This window comes from Heloderma suspectum, chromosome 3 (genome assembly GCF_057233095.1).
Source record: "Heloderma suspectum isolate Gila_16-S chromosome 3, 16-S_ref, whole genome shotgun sequence".
Taxonomy (NCBI): Eukaryota; Metazoa; Chordata; class Lepidosauria; order Squamata; family Helodermatidae; genus Heloderma; species Heloderma suspectum.
The window spans coordinates 85,180,694-85,195,258 of NC_139460.1; the positions used below are offsets into that span (position 1 = coordinate 85,180,694).

The following is a 14,565-nucleotide window of genomic DNA, read 5'->3' on the forward strand; positions in this document are numbered from 1 at the left end:
AGTCTAAAACACCTAGGCACAAGGAGAATTGGATCATTTTCCCACCTGCAGGGCTTTCCGCTTCATTGAGGAAAGGCAATTTGAACAGAGAAACATGAGTTGCTTTTGCACCTGTAAACAATTCCATGAAATTGCTGAAATATTTAGCCACACAGAAATGTTAATACCTTGTCATTTCCAGTCTCTGCTGCCATCCCAGACTCTGCCTCCACAAAAAGATCAGATTCAGTTTGGGCATTTTGCTGTTCCTGCTGACTACACAATTCTATGTCACCGCCTTTGTGCAACAGGCTCTTCAGCAGATCCACAAAGAAAGAGAGAAGGGAAGCGCCAGAATTTTTGCCAAACTGTTGGAGAATGATACATATTTCAGGATGAGGAAAAGCCTGGGGAAAAGCCTGAGCAAGGAAACTATGTCTTTGTCCTGCACCTGAGGGGTTATGTCTACCTATATATATGTGTGTGTGTGTATGTGTGTGTGTGTGTGTGTGTGTAATATTATGGGATATATATATATATTACAGTGCATGCAAAGTATTGTGTGTGTACACTTATAATGTAAGATATACATACAACAAATGTGTCTCCAGTAACGTGTGTCAGGAAGGCTGGGGAGCCAGAATTGGACATACTTCTCAGCTGCATGTACCTACAGCGGCAAACACATACTTGCTGCCATCTAAACATGTGAAGTGGGAATAAAAGATTAGCCAAAGGCATTATAATAAATAAACAAAGGTTGCTTAGAAAAGGGTCCAGGAGAAAACACAAAATGTCTTACACTGCTGAAATTCTCCACTGTGGTTTTTAGGTATAGCAGGACATGCTTTGAAGCCAACAAGAGCTGCTGAGGCTGAAGCAGGGAAATGGCTTCATTTAGCTTCTCTTTCATGGCCTCTTCCAGCAAAACAGCGACTCCCTTCTGATAAGCATTCTTCAGCAGGGAGAAAAATGAGGAATCCGATGACAGGAATTCATCTACACACACGCTTCTCCCGTGCTGGAACTGTTTAAAAAACAGAAACATTGCAGATAATTATAGAAAAATCACCTATGTATGAGTGATGGAACCAATGAGGACCACAAAGGTAACTAGGCATAAAACATCCTTCCCCAACCTGCTGCTTTCCAGATGTTTTGGACCACAACTCCCTGATGGGAGCTGGAGTCCTAAACACCTGGAGGTCACCAGGCTGAAGGCTGGCATAATATCATGCTATTGGCAGTCTAATTCTGGCTCCTGTTGAACTCCCCTCTCTATGTCTTTCCATTTGCTTTTGCTGGACATGCCTACTTGACAGAGGCCTTCTCAGTGCTGGCACCACTATTATGGAATTTTCTCTCAGCAGTGCCCTCTCCTTCTGTCTTTCACCACAAGGAGAAGCAATTTATTTTTTAAGCCAGCTTTCAAGGAATCATCTGGTGCTTTATTGAGATTTGTGTTGCTGTTTTATCATGCTGCCTTTTGCTGTTTAATCGTTGTTACAGTCATACTGAATATGCAATGTTCACACTGGCGTTTTATATTGTATTTCTGTGGGGGGGGGGTTAATTATAAGCCACTTTGAGTATTACTTTAATAGGAAAATGGGGTATAAATTATTAAAATAAACAAAAAACAATTCCACAGTATGGAGCCTCATTTACAGTAAGTTCCTAAACTGAATTGCAAAAAGGTAGCCAACTTTTTCTGCTGCACGCTCTGTAACATGCATGGTCTCAGCTTCAAGCTGTGCTGTTTGAAGCATATCAGACATCAGTCCCCTTCCGATGACACAGTCCCAGTGTGCCACAGCTTGGTGATTAGAGAAGCTGCAACAGCACCGGGGTGCCAGGGTGGCTGAATTCTCCTGAAGATGCCAGTGAGACAGAAGGTCAAATATTATAACCAAACCAGTGGGCAATATATTTGGGCTATATGCATAGTTCCCTTATATATGTTATTACAATGTGAACTAACACCAAATTATGCAATTTGGTATACTTGTTGTGTTGCTTACCAAGGTTTCTTTAGCCTGCTGTGGTATCCAAAGTCTGTAGTAATGGCTGAATAGATACAGCTGAGGACAGACAGACTGGAGTTCTTTATCATACAGCTGAAACATCAGACAGAGGGCTAAGGGGTCTCTCTGAGAATGTAGGAGGTCAGTGAAAACAGCAATAAGGTACTCCACAATGCCCTCTCCTGCAAGGATGAAAAAGAGAAACCAGACCAGGTCTTGTGGCTTCCTACATTGAAATATTCAAACCCAAGTACATAGAACAGCTGGACCTAATCTCCTCACTTGGGTAGGGGAGAAGGATTTCCTTATCAGAATAAATCTGTTCCACTGCGACTTTGAAACAAGAAGAGCAAGTCAGGCATACTTAACTGAACTCAGCACATAAGCCCTGTCAAATGTCAGAGCTGATTCAATGGCTTTGAGCACCCACACTCCAGAGCAATTCCAGAACTTATGAACATCCTACTGTATAGTGAAATGAGTGGAAATCTTCCAGGACCCATCCAGCATAAGAACTATACTCCGCATTTCTTCAGGCATGCCTGTACCCATCACACTATTTGCATTATGTCTGAGTTATGTGAAGAGTTTGAGTGGGTTTATGAAGATTTTGAGGCTACTTAAAATGTCAAGTCATGCAAGTCTCCTGGGAACTTTGGTCACTGTTCACATATAGAAGTGATGTGTTCTACTGGGGAAAATCCTAAACAGATTCTACTTCAGCGTTCCGTCCTAGTTCCTTTTTTCCTGCAGGATAGGCTTAGTTAGAATTGGACTTATGTGCCATTAATTTCAACCCAATGTAATGTAGTGGAAGTCTTTAAGAAACAGGCATAATTACACCAAGCAACAGTGAAAACCATGCCGTACTACTTCACTTCAGAATTTAAAGCCATTTCCACAGTTCCTTTTCCTGAACAACAGGTACAATCAAAACCGCAGCTTCCTTTCCATTTCTAGACTCCAAGAATAGGGCCAAACCAACTAGCAAAACTTTACGGGCAGAGAAGGTATGTCTGAGCCAATGAGAACCAACGAATCATTCACTTGTTGCACTGATGCTAGTTTTGCCTCACAGAAAAAAAGATGAGTGCCTTTCATTCCAATATCAGGAGGAATACACTGTTCCCCAATCCTGAAACATTTTCCCAGGGAAAAGCAAACTGAGCTACCATTTTGTTTCTACACTGCTCGCTCCTATCCCCTTGTCAGTTGAGTTGCCCTTACAGTGGCCTGGTTTGGAGATCACAATAACCCATGATTTAAACAAACCATGGCTTGTTGTGAATGAGTGGGAGCGAGCGAGCTCCTGTTGTGCTAAACAACACAGGGACGCTCCATCCCTGGGTTGCTTAGTGTGAGGTGCAAACCTGGAATTGTGGATTGTTGGGGGAGAACAACTCAAACTTGGAACCCATGGTTAAAACGGGTTCACAGTTCATGCTAAACAACCCAGGAATGGTGCACCCCTGCATTGTTTAGCACAGTGGGTGCAGGCGAGCGATTGGGAGCAGCACTGTCGCTCCCAAACTACCTGTTTAACGGTGGGTTGTTGTGTCATCTGAATAAGACCATTGTCTCTTTCACTTGCTCTACAAACTTCCTATCCAAGGGCTTCAAGTAAGAAGTTCATAACTACCAAGAGGAAAAGTCAATTCCTTCATGCCAAATATTGGTTATAAGCACATAAATATTTATGAACTTCCTTGAACCTAAGATGCACATTTAAAAAAATGTGCATGTAGTTTTAAAGAAGTGAGTAGGCAAACCCCCCAAATCAAGTAAGGGCCCTTCACTAAACCTGCAGCTTAAAAGCCTTTCCCATGATGGCAATAAATCATATTCCTGACTAGAATCCAGAGGAAAGCTTTGCAGATATTATTAAGAATTAAAACATTTAAAATAGAAAAATAGGAAAGAAATACCCCTTGCGTTTTCATCATACTCGAGAAGCAACTTATTCCTGGCTTCTAAAGATGCTGGGACAACAGCACTGAATGGAAATGTGCTCACAATCATGTCTTCATTTAAGGTAGATCCAATTTCTTCATTTAAGCCTTCATTACCTTCCACAAGGACATCAATCATATCCAGAACATCTAGTTTAAAAACAGAAAAGCTTACCTCGGAAAGACAGTTGTTTCCGCAAACCAAATAAATAAGAAGAGAGCCAATAGTCAAGAGGAGCAGAAGAAAAGGATCTAAAATAGTAACACTATACAAAAGATAACGTTAAGTAGAAATGGTAAGTACTATTCATACATATGCATCCTTAACAAACATACATATGAAATGTACAAGACAATCCTGCAAAGCTCTTAATACAGAATGGTAAATTCTGCTTACAATGTTATTGCAAAATGTGTGTACAACTTGCCATTTGGGCCTTTTGGCTCATCCTGAGAAACCTGGTAATTGCAGCTGATTTTTTAAAATACAGCAAATGACATGCTGTGAAGAAAAAACATGACAGAGTGTCCTAAACTCAAAAAAGAAATTCTACATTTGGGATGTATTAAAAAGTAATGTTTCAAATAGCAATTATGTGATGGTGGCCTATTATTTTCAATGAATGGAGTTAACTGGTAGGAAGACTCACTGGCTCCATTCAGATATCACCCCATAATCATGGTTCAGGGCAGCAGCTATGGCTTAGTATGGTATGTCAATTGACAAATCATGGTTTCTTATCAGCCAGCAAACCAATATGAGAAACCTGTGTTAACTATGATTTGGTGAAATGTCTGAACTGACAAACAGCTTCAGCCGTCATTCTTTCTCCAGAGGCTACTGCACTAAAGAGACAGGAGAGTTTAGGAACATACAACCTTATGAAGCTGGGAGGACAGAAAACTAAAGGACAGCAGCAAATCTAAACCATGACTTACTTACTGTATGTTTGGAAACTTAAACCCCAGCTTAGATCAGGGGTGGGCAACTTGTGGCCCTCCAGAAGTTTTTGCCTACAACTCCCATCATCCCTCAGCATTGGCTATGCTGGCTAGGATGGATGGGAGTTGTAGGCCAAAACGTCTGGAGGCCCAAAGTTGCCCACCCCTGGTTTAGATGATAAATGATGGTTAGCTTAAACCATGATCTGAACAGCCTATGGCTGACAGGAACTTTCACTCCTTATATAACAGGTGCTTGTTATGGAAAAAATATATATTATACTTCACTGTCACCTACAAGTTCATGAAACATTTAGAATGTAGGCTTCAAGGCTAAACAGGATGCATCAACACTGCTGTACTGAACCCAGAATGGTCAGCTATACATTATCAGAAGCACTACAATGACAGTGTTAAAATTATGTTAGAAACAGGGCAAATGCAGTAGAACAATTCACAGCCATGCAACACACCTTCCATAATAACCATAACTGGTATGGCTGATAGTACTTTGGGTTCCTTACTAGTGTCTGGCCTCACTGAAGTCTATAAGCCCTAAGGCTAACTTCAAAATTGGCCTGAAGATACAAGCGGCAACATTCTAGCTCCTGGAAATGAGTGGACATGCACAGGATTGCACAGTTCATGACTTAAAACTTTACTCAAGGAGTTTGTAACTACTGGTCAGTTTTTGAAATGCTGGCTCCAGGAAATTCCCAAGAACATCAATAGAAGATTAGCAGAATGACTCCCAAAGTATAAGGCATACCATCAATGTGAGAGATTGGTATGCTGATATTATCAACGTCTTGTTTAAACAAGTTGACCTGGAGAATGCTGGCTTCCTGGACAATGTCCGCTGCCTTATCGGTGTATGGATAGGGGTTGGTCACTAGTTTTACCAAGATCTGCAAAGGAAAATGAACATTATTTGTAAGTGGTTAAACATAAACGTGACCGAAAGTAATGCAACCACAGGCATAAAGGCTGCATATTCTGTCCACGTAGGAGAATTTGTTTGATTATTTTTGTTATAAAAATTCTTACTGCTAAAAAGATAGTTTTATAGCTCCTTGGGTGAGAATTGCTGTGATGAGAATACTAATGCTTCAGCTGTGCATGGCCATTCCCCCAGTTGCTACGTGTGCTTTTAGGTTGTAGCCAACGGTTAAAATCTAAATCCTGTGGAGAGTTGCATGTGTGCAAATACCATTGTTCTGTGCATATTTAACTAAGTTCAGTGAATGGATCAAGAAAAGTGTCAACTCTCTGAAAACCACATCAGTATGGACTCTGTATGCTTCAAGTATTCTTTGCAATGAAACATTTTATGGCAACCTACAGGATTTGGCACAGACCCTTACGTCAGTTGATCCCCAAAATAAATCCTTCGTGCGATTCTGCAGTTAATATATATTTTACGTGCCAGGACACAAAATGCCACAGGTGTCAATCGAAGATACACTGTGGTGCCCTTAAGGCTTCAATTTCTTGTATACATGAACAAAAGCGCACCTCTTGCAATGGTTGAAAAACTGATACTTCATTATCCCATAAACAAAACCATCACAGATAAAAGGCTCTATCAAATACACATGCAAAACACAAATAAAAACCACTGAGCACATCTTTTTAAATTTTTAATTCCTTCTCCCATAATAGTTCATTCTTAAATATTCTGAGTTGTCACTGTGGATAGAAATTTATTTCTTTATCATCTTTATTCAGTCTGGTTCTGCTATGACAGAATAATGTGGTGTTCCTGAGAATCAAGGATTATTATTCTTAATTATTATTATTCTGAATCACTGAATTGCCTGGTAAGTAACCTTTCTGGACCATGTCACTTTTTCCCTGCTTGCTAAGCTGAATTACTGCTTCCACAAGAAAAAGGAAGCGGTAAGTGCACCGAAAGCATCACTGGGAGAATCAAAGCAACGTTTACATAACCTTCCTTTCCTTTCCATGTTCTTTGTTCTAATGGAGCAATACATAAAGTGGATGGCGAAAGACAACCTCGCTCTTTTATCAACGCTACCCACTGTAGTGGAAATCTCTAACAAAAGCCTTTTCCTATAATCTCATTTCCTTTGTTCCCCCTCCCATGTCTAGCAGATGCGAGTTCTCAGAATTCATTCATGAATGTTTGAAATATTTTGCTCTATAATAACAAATGGCAATAAATTCCCACTAATGCTATTCTTGGCATTGTTAATCTGACTAATTTGCACATTTCTTACCCTTTCCAAAAACTGAATCACTGCTTCCTTTTTGACTTCTACTGTGTTATCCAAATGTTCAAGCCACAGTTCAAGTTCCTTCCAGGTGTACTCAAATACTCCACTGTCGTGCAAAACCTGTTAAGGAGCAATTATTATACAAATCTTTCAGTTGCTATTTTTGCACAGCAACTCTCATTTTGGCTGCTTGGTTTAAACAAAGAACAGCAGCAGATGGCAGGGTAGTTTTTACCTCGACCTTTTAAAGGCCCCCTATTTAAAAACATACTATATTTAATAGACATAAAAGGCTGTTGAAAGTACATAAGAGTTCTCTGACCTGGTTTGCACAACACAACAACCTACTATGAGTTTATGTCCCCACCGGGGCTGTTGTGTTGTGCTGGGTGCCTGCATGCATAGTTTTTCCATGGTGTTTGTGGGCCCTGGGTTTGCCATGGCTTGTCGTGTTGTGCCAATCCAGACAGCAGGGGTTGTTTGAGGGTTAGACAACCCTCAAATAACCCATGGCTTGTTTTAGGGTTATTTGAGGTTGTCTGTTTCTCCCACCTCACCATTTTCCTTTACCTACACCAATCCAGAAGGCCGATCTTGCAAGAGGCTTCCATACCGATTATATCCATCAATACTATGAAGAACTGAATTGTTAAAACGTATATGGAAGCAATCCCCAACCCAGCTAGAGACCATGTACAACACAAATGCAGACTTTCCACACACAGGCATACCTACCTGGATGGGGAAGCATGTGCGCAAACAGGATCTGCGTGTGCATTTCCCTTGCCCAATCCAATAGCCAGGGCTATACATTTGTAGTCCCATATAAGTTGCAATCACATCCATCAGATTTAACCCCATCCGTTACCCCCTCATTGCAAAACAGCTGATCAAGCAGGATTGCAGCTTATGTTACAGGGCTATCCACATACAGCTCTACAGTGGCTGCTACTTAAATGCTACTTTCCTGCTCCAGGTGCGGTGGGGCAGGAAATGAGCGACCTGGATGTGCATTAGGGACATGGGTCCTTTCTGCAGCATCCATCTGTGAGGGGGGATCACTGCAAAGCGCCCCCCCCCCCCCGATTGCTGAAAAGAGATGTACATATTGCATGGCCAAAATAGTTCATAAAATACATTCTCCCCCCCACCCAAGTTGACCACACTCCCAGCCCCAGTGAACTTTCTGCCTCAATATACTGATGCTCTGATCCAACAGCTGTGCAAATGTTACATTTAAATTTGTTAAATAGTCTTGCTGTCACTATTCCATAGATCTTACCCCTTGTAAGCGAAAGAAGGCATTCACAGCCTGACACTTTCAGACTATGCAGACAATGGCTACTGAAGGATGACATGCCAAGACTGTTTACGAAACAAGACTTAGCATTTGTGGCACCCACATGGTAGAACACTTCCCACATTATTTACTGTTTTGTTCTCTCTGTGCATAAAACCCAGAAATGGCCTGCTAACTCCTATCCTGAACAACGTAGCTGGTAGGACTATCCAATAGGGTGTGATTGTAAATACAAGGTAATAAATATGAAAATACCCTCACTTGTGCTGGCAGATGTTAAAGTTAGGTGCAATTTATCAAAGCAAATGTTACATGTTGCCCTGCTGATCAGAGGAAAGGAACTTGGGATCATGATTTTAATTTGGGCAACGTTTTATTTTGTCCTTATTTAAATGTGTCAGCAACTGTATCCTGTGCTGGTTGTTATGGCCCTTGGTTGAGAACAAGAATGAATGACTGATTTTTACTAGAAATAAATGCATCAGTAGCCTTCATTGAAAAAAGGAAAGGAAAGGCAATGTAATGTAATGTCTCTGTTTCATTGTACTGAGGCTGAAAACTTTTTGTTTATGTAATTAAAAGATTAGAGGCTTGCAACCTGTTTCTAAGAAAACAGCTTCCCAGGAGGACACCTGAAACAACAACTGCGTTCTCCTCTCTCCGTGTATCTTTGATTCCTGCTTCCTGGATATAATTTGAAGTGAGCTAAGTGGGGTCTATGTGGGGCTGCATCATCTGAAAGAGTTCACTGTGCAACAGGTCTGCACTGAGGATTCTGAAGACTGCCAACAGCATGGTGACCTCCATGAGTCCATAACTGGAATCCTTTGGATTATCAAATAACTCAGATTAAGATTTTAAACATTAACATCTATGGACCGCTGCAACCAAATTAACTCCCACATGCTAAAATGAACAGCAAAGAGCAGGCCAATCTGCAAGGACAATACATGTAGTGCAAATCTGAGTTCAATCATCTGGACAAGTGAATTAAGCACCACCATCATGCTTTTTCCCCTTCTTCCCTTCCAATCCCTTTCCTTGTGTCTCCTGTATTTTTAGACTGTGAGCCTGAGGGCAGGGACTATCTGATTCTTGATTTTTGTAAGCCACTCTGGAAGTCTTTTCACTTAAGAGTGGGATATAAATGCTTTGAATAAATACATAAACTAGGGATGGGGGAGAATTCAATTTGGTTTGCATTTTAACATAAGCCAACCTAATTTGGACTTCCCGAACTAATACATGGACCAAAGCACAATTATCCTTCAGTTTTCTCACTTCACTGAATTTTGTGATGACGTTCTCTGATCGAAAATGCATATATTATGAGGAATGCGTACAAAAATGTATCCATTTTTGTATGCATTTCCCCCATTCTATGCATTAAGAGAAATACATGCAAGAAGGGCATATATTAGGATAAACGTGTACAAAAATGCAAAACATATGGGGAAATGCATATGAAAGTCTGCATATTCAGAACACAAAAAGGTGTTCATTTATACTACTAACTTTCTAAGGTGTGTTCAATGTCAACAGCTTTTCTGTGGGCCCAAACAATAAAACTAGAAAAATAAAAAAAAACTCATGCTCACCTTAATAATCAATTTCTTTGTTGATTTTTTGAGCTGTGAATGGTTGCTTGTTACAAACATTTTCATCAGTAAATAAAATACTGATCTTTCACCACAAACCTTCTCGGCTTCTTCCTAAAAGAGCACATTTTTACTGATTACAGTTGATAAAATTGTTCTGGGACTCTCCTCAGATACTGAAGCCTAAAACCATGTAATTGACACTGAACCCCAAAACGTGACCTTGGAGCACCAAGCCTGTGTTTTACAAGATGAAAAGCTAATATGGAAATACAAGGTAAGTCAACCTCTTCACATGCCCTATTTACTTTGAATACTAAAAGCAAAGATAGCTACATTGATCCATACGAAAATTTCCAAAATCCTCAGTTAGGCAATACATTTATAGGAACAATCAAGTGAACAAGATTTTGAGTTCTACCGAACCCTTCTTCAGGCTGGATAATAGGCAAAGCAAACGAGGAGAGTGAGGAAAGAGAGAAAATGCTAGCTTGATATTGAAGCCACAACATCTACATTTAATCATAGGATGTGTCTGTATGTCATGCTAAACCATAGTTGAGTGCAATGTGCATGAGCAGGAATGACCTGCAGTGAGCACTGGGCTCACACATCCCAGTTCCTCCCCTTCCCATGTAGTGGGGAGGAAGAGTTTGGAAGCGTTTGCTTTTGGTTAAACATGGTTTGCCAAATCATCTGGAGCAACAAACTGTGGTTAACACTAGTTGTGGTTAATTTCAAACAAGCCAACTTCAAAACACGGTTAATGTTACTCACAATTCCAGATCTGGACAATACAGCAAACTGATTAGCCAAAGTTTCTGAACTCCTCCTCTCACCTGTGTGGCAAGAGCAAAGGCAGGAAATGTGCAGACTCAAGGCTTGCTGTGTCCTATGAACATCATGCTAAATCATAGTTTAGTGTGATGTGTGAACACGGCCATAGCCATAAAATGTAGGTGGAAACTGCAGACTTAACAGGCGTTGATATTGCTGGTGCTATGCAGGTTTCAGGCTGCACCTAGGATTGCTGGGCTAAATAAATAAGTAACAGCTGCTGCTGCATTTCATATTTTCAAAATATGGGTGATCAACTATTACTTGTTTCTTTGTCACAGCACTCTTGGGTGCAGCCTAACGCCTGCATAGCACCTAGCAGAGCCTAATCCTATTACGTCTGCAGTTTCCACTTCCATTTGGTTGGTCCTAATAAAAGTATTGCCCAACTGTGGATTTCGGAGTTTTACTTTGAATGCTCACCTAGTCTACCCTTAATACTCCTGACTTTATTCAAAACCTCACACAGAGCACAGCTCTTTTGGTAAATTGCTGAGCCTCCAAAGCAAGCTGGTTTCACACACCTGCTTAAGGGCAAAACAACATTATTGTTTATCCAGTGTCCCAGTCTCAATGCATTTCACTTTGTACTCTTTCATTTGTCACACATCCACTCCACATGTGTGCAAAACAGAAAAATATAATCACACCCCTTATTAAACTTGAAAGAATGCAAGCAGACACCTTAGGAATCTTTCCTACCCTGTGCAAATGTATAATCACAAAATCATCTCTTCTTCTAAATGCCAGCTTTCTGAAGATAAGGCCACCCTTCTGCAGTTAATTGGGGAGAAGCTCTCTCCATTCTTCCCTTCAGAAAATAACTCTAAGCAAAACAGGACAATGCCAGTGGGGAGAAACTGTGTAAGCCTATAGTTTTAAGAGCCAGGGACATCACACAGCATTTATTATATTTGACTGATAATTTAGTCTTAGCATCTCCTGTCTACAGGGCATTCAGCATTTTGTTCCTACCTCTAGGAGCAACGTTCTCCTCCTATGTGATGTGAATGAAGTCAAAGCGAAGTGTGGGCCTGACTTAAAGATGAGGTAAAGACAGAGGGAGACTAGCACAACAGAGAGGATAGCACACTGTTGGTCTTAAAAGATTAAAGGAACTCTCCCCCTCCCCAGCCCGATAGAGAGAGACCTCCCTCCCTACCTGTATTTTAAACCAGGAAAACTTATTTGCAGGCAATTCCAGAGCCACCTGGAGAATGTGATGCTGTAAAACAGGAGGGATCTCCTGTCGCAGCCCTTTTTCAGTCACAATACCTGTGGTGTGAAAATAGTATTACTAAAATGTCTACCCTCTGGAAAATATTACTGCTTTGTATTTTATTCTCTACACTGTATTTCCAGGGCTGCTTACATGATTTCAATAAAAACAATAAAACACAGACAGCAGAAGAATAAACTAAAACTACAGGAACACAAAAGCATGACACATCAAGGAGGTTTTTCAAAGCACCGCAACACATAATGAGCGTTTAAAAGCTTGGGAAAATAAAAAGGTCTTTGCCTGGTGCCCAAAAGACATCAAAATAGGAAGTTGGTGAGGAGAACATTTCAAAGGCAGGGCACCGCATCCAAAAAAAGGCCCTCTCCCTAGTCTACCAGACAGAGGGGGTACCTGGAGGAAGGGCTCCTTAAAAGAACTAAATGTATGGTATGGTTGATGTGGGACCAGGCTTTCTTTCAACTGACCAAGTCCCAAGTCATGTAGGGCTCTAAAAATAAGCACCAGCACATTGAATTGAGCTCAGAAATGGCCTGAGAGCCAGTGGGGCTCTTTAAGCACCAGCAAGGTATGTTCCGAACACCTGCTTCTAGTTAGCAATTTCACAGCTGTATTCAGGATCAACTACAGTTTCTGATCTATTTTCAAAGGCAGCCCCAAGTAAAACACATTGCAGTAGCCCAGTCTAGAGGTAATCAGAGGTTATAGATAACAGCCCCAAGAGACAATTACAAATATTGGCTACTTAAGAGATTTACAAAAATTGCTTCATGATCAGGCAATAAGTGGCACTGAGTTTGTCACACCCACTAGAACCAGCATCATGCAATACAGCAGATGCAACAACACTTTTAAGACAGTAGTAATTTGGGGGAGTGGATTCACCCATAAGTTGAAACAGAATACTTCCCACAGCTAATAAAGCACAAAGAAACATCAGGTAGGTCCAAGCACTTCAGCTTGATTCCTCTAGAATACTAAAGATAATGCTTTAATACATTATGGGATGTTTGTGTTGCAATCCACTGTACCTGAGATTTTAAGAACAGCTTGATGTGCAAACAGTAGCAGACAGTTATCACGTATCTCCATGACTTGAGACGCTTCTCCTATTTATCTGTGTATAGTAAGTTGTTGTTACACACAGGAACAGGCCAGGTGGGGAGTGAGGGGTGTTTCTTGTCCATTGGCAATCTTAAGTCCCACTGATCTTTGAAGATCTAGTAGAGCACAGGCCACAGGTGGCCATCTGACGGCCCTCAAAGGGTGCCCAACTCGCCCACCACTGCAAAATTCCATCCCAAAATTCCAGTCATTTCCCCCCCTGTCTATCCTCTCCATTCTCTCCCCAAGAGATCCTGATACAGATCGCTCTTTCCTTGCCACTGCTAGCAGCAAGGAAAGAACTACCTGTATCAAGATCACTGGTGTGTGTGCAGCTCCTGACCCAAGCCAGTATAACATGCGTCCCTTGGGGCCAAAAAGGTTGTGCACCCCTGTCCTAGAGCACATGGTGTAAGCACTGTAGCCTTAGGAGATCTTACGTAAATCTCATAATTCACAGTGCCTGAAGTTGTCTGCAGTTATACTTCTGTTTGAAATACAAACTGTTCTTCCCTTTAAAAAGGAAGGATAGCTTTGACATATGTTCACTGCATAGGATTTGAAAGAAAAAACATGACCACTTTTATTGTTCAGCAAACAGGTATGCTTATTTCTACCACCATGAGGTGAAATGTATGTTTTTAATCTCACAGTGGTAGAGATAAGCATGACTTATTCCTGTGATTAACAACAATGCAGCACGCAGGAGAAGGGTTTCAAATCATGGAGATATGCGGTACTATCTGCTACTGTCTGCACAGCAAGTTGATGTTTAAGTCACAGCTAGAGTGGACTGTGATTGTTTCCTATCTGATGCTTTAGCTGGAGATGCCATGAATTAAACTGAAGTTAATTATCAGAATTATCTGCATACTATTCTATACTTGAGATTTTCAATGTGTTCCTTACCCCATAGTTTTAAGCGTACTTAAAATTACCTTTTATTAATTTGCTAAAGTCAAAATTGCTCTGTGCTACTAAGTGGGGAACAGCTTGCTGATAGAGGCATATAACATGAAGTAAGACAGCTTTCAAAAGAGTAGTTTCTGCATCATCTGAGCCTAGAAAAAATGTAAAAGATATAAACAGATTTTTAAATTGCACACTCCAAAGAAATGAAATACCATCCTAATAAAATTATGATTATATATTATTTTCCTCTTAAATAGTACAATTCTGGGAAATAGTGGCCAGAACCAGGCATAATTTTAAAAGTAACCAGGTTGACCATAATTGTGGAGCTACATTTATAGATTTAACAGCCTAATCCTGATCCCATTGTTCTGGTGCTTGGGACTGGGACAGCAACCAACATCAGTGTTGTTGCAATAGTGCTGGATAGAAACCCCCCTACC

At 40.8% G+C, this 14,565-nt stretch overlaps 1 protein-coding gene across 1 annotated transcript in view; it reads right to left on the bottom strand.

The window, feature by feature from the left end:
* The window catches only part of URB1 (URB1 ribosome biogenesis factor), a 68,731-nt gene that overhangs the window by 30,860 nt on the left and 23,306 nt on the right, over positions 1-14,565 (bottom strand). The window contains exons 13-21 of the mRNA XM_084843589.1: positions 14,149-14,271; positions 12,029-12,141; positions 10,030-10,143; positions 7,135-7,251; positions 5,664-5,802; positions 3,929-4,102; positions 2,001-2,185; positions 782-1,006; positions 168-347 (exon numbers count right to left, since the gene is read on the bottom strand). Coding sequence (XP_084699715.1) covers positions 168-347; positions 782-1,006; positions 2,001-2,185; positions 3,929-4,102; positions 5,664-5,802; positions 7,135-7,251; positions 10,030-10,143; positions 12,029-12,141; positions 14,149-14,271 — 1,370 coding nt within the window. The remainder of the gene's footprint in view (positions 1-167; positions 348-781; positions 1,007-2,000; positions 2,186-3,928; positions 4,103-5,663; positions 5,803-7,134; positions 7,252-10,029; positions 10,144-12,028; positions 12,142-14,148; positions 14,272-14,565) is intronic.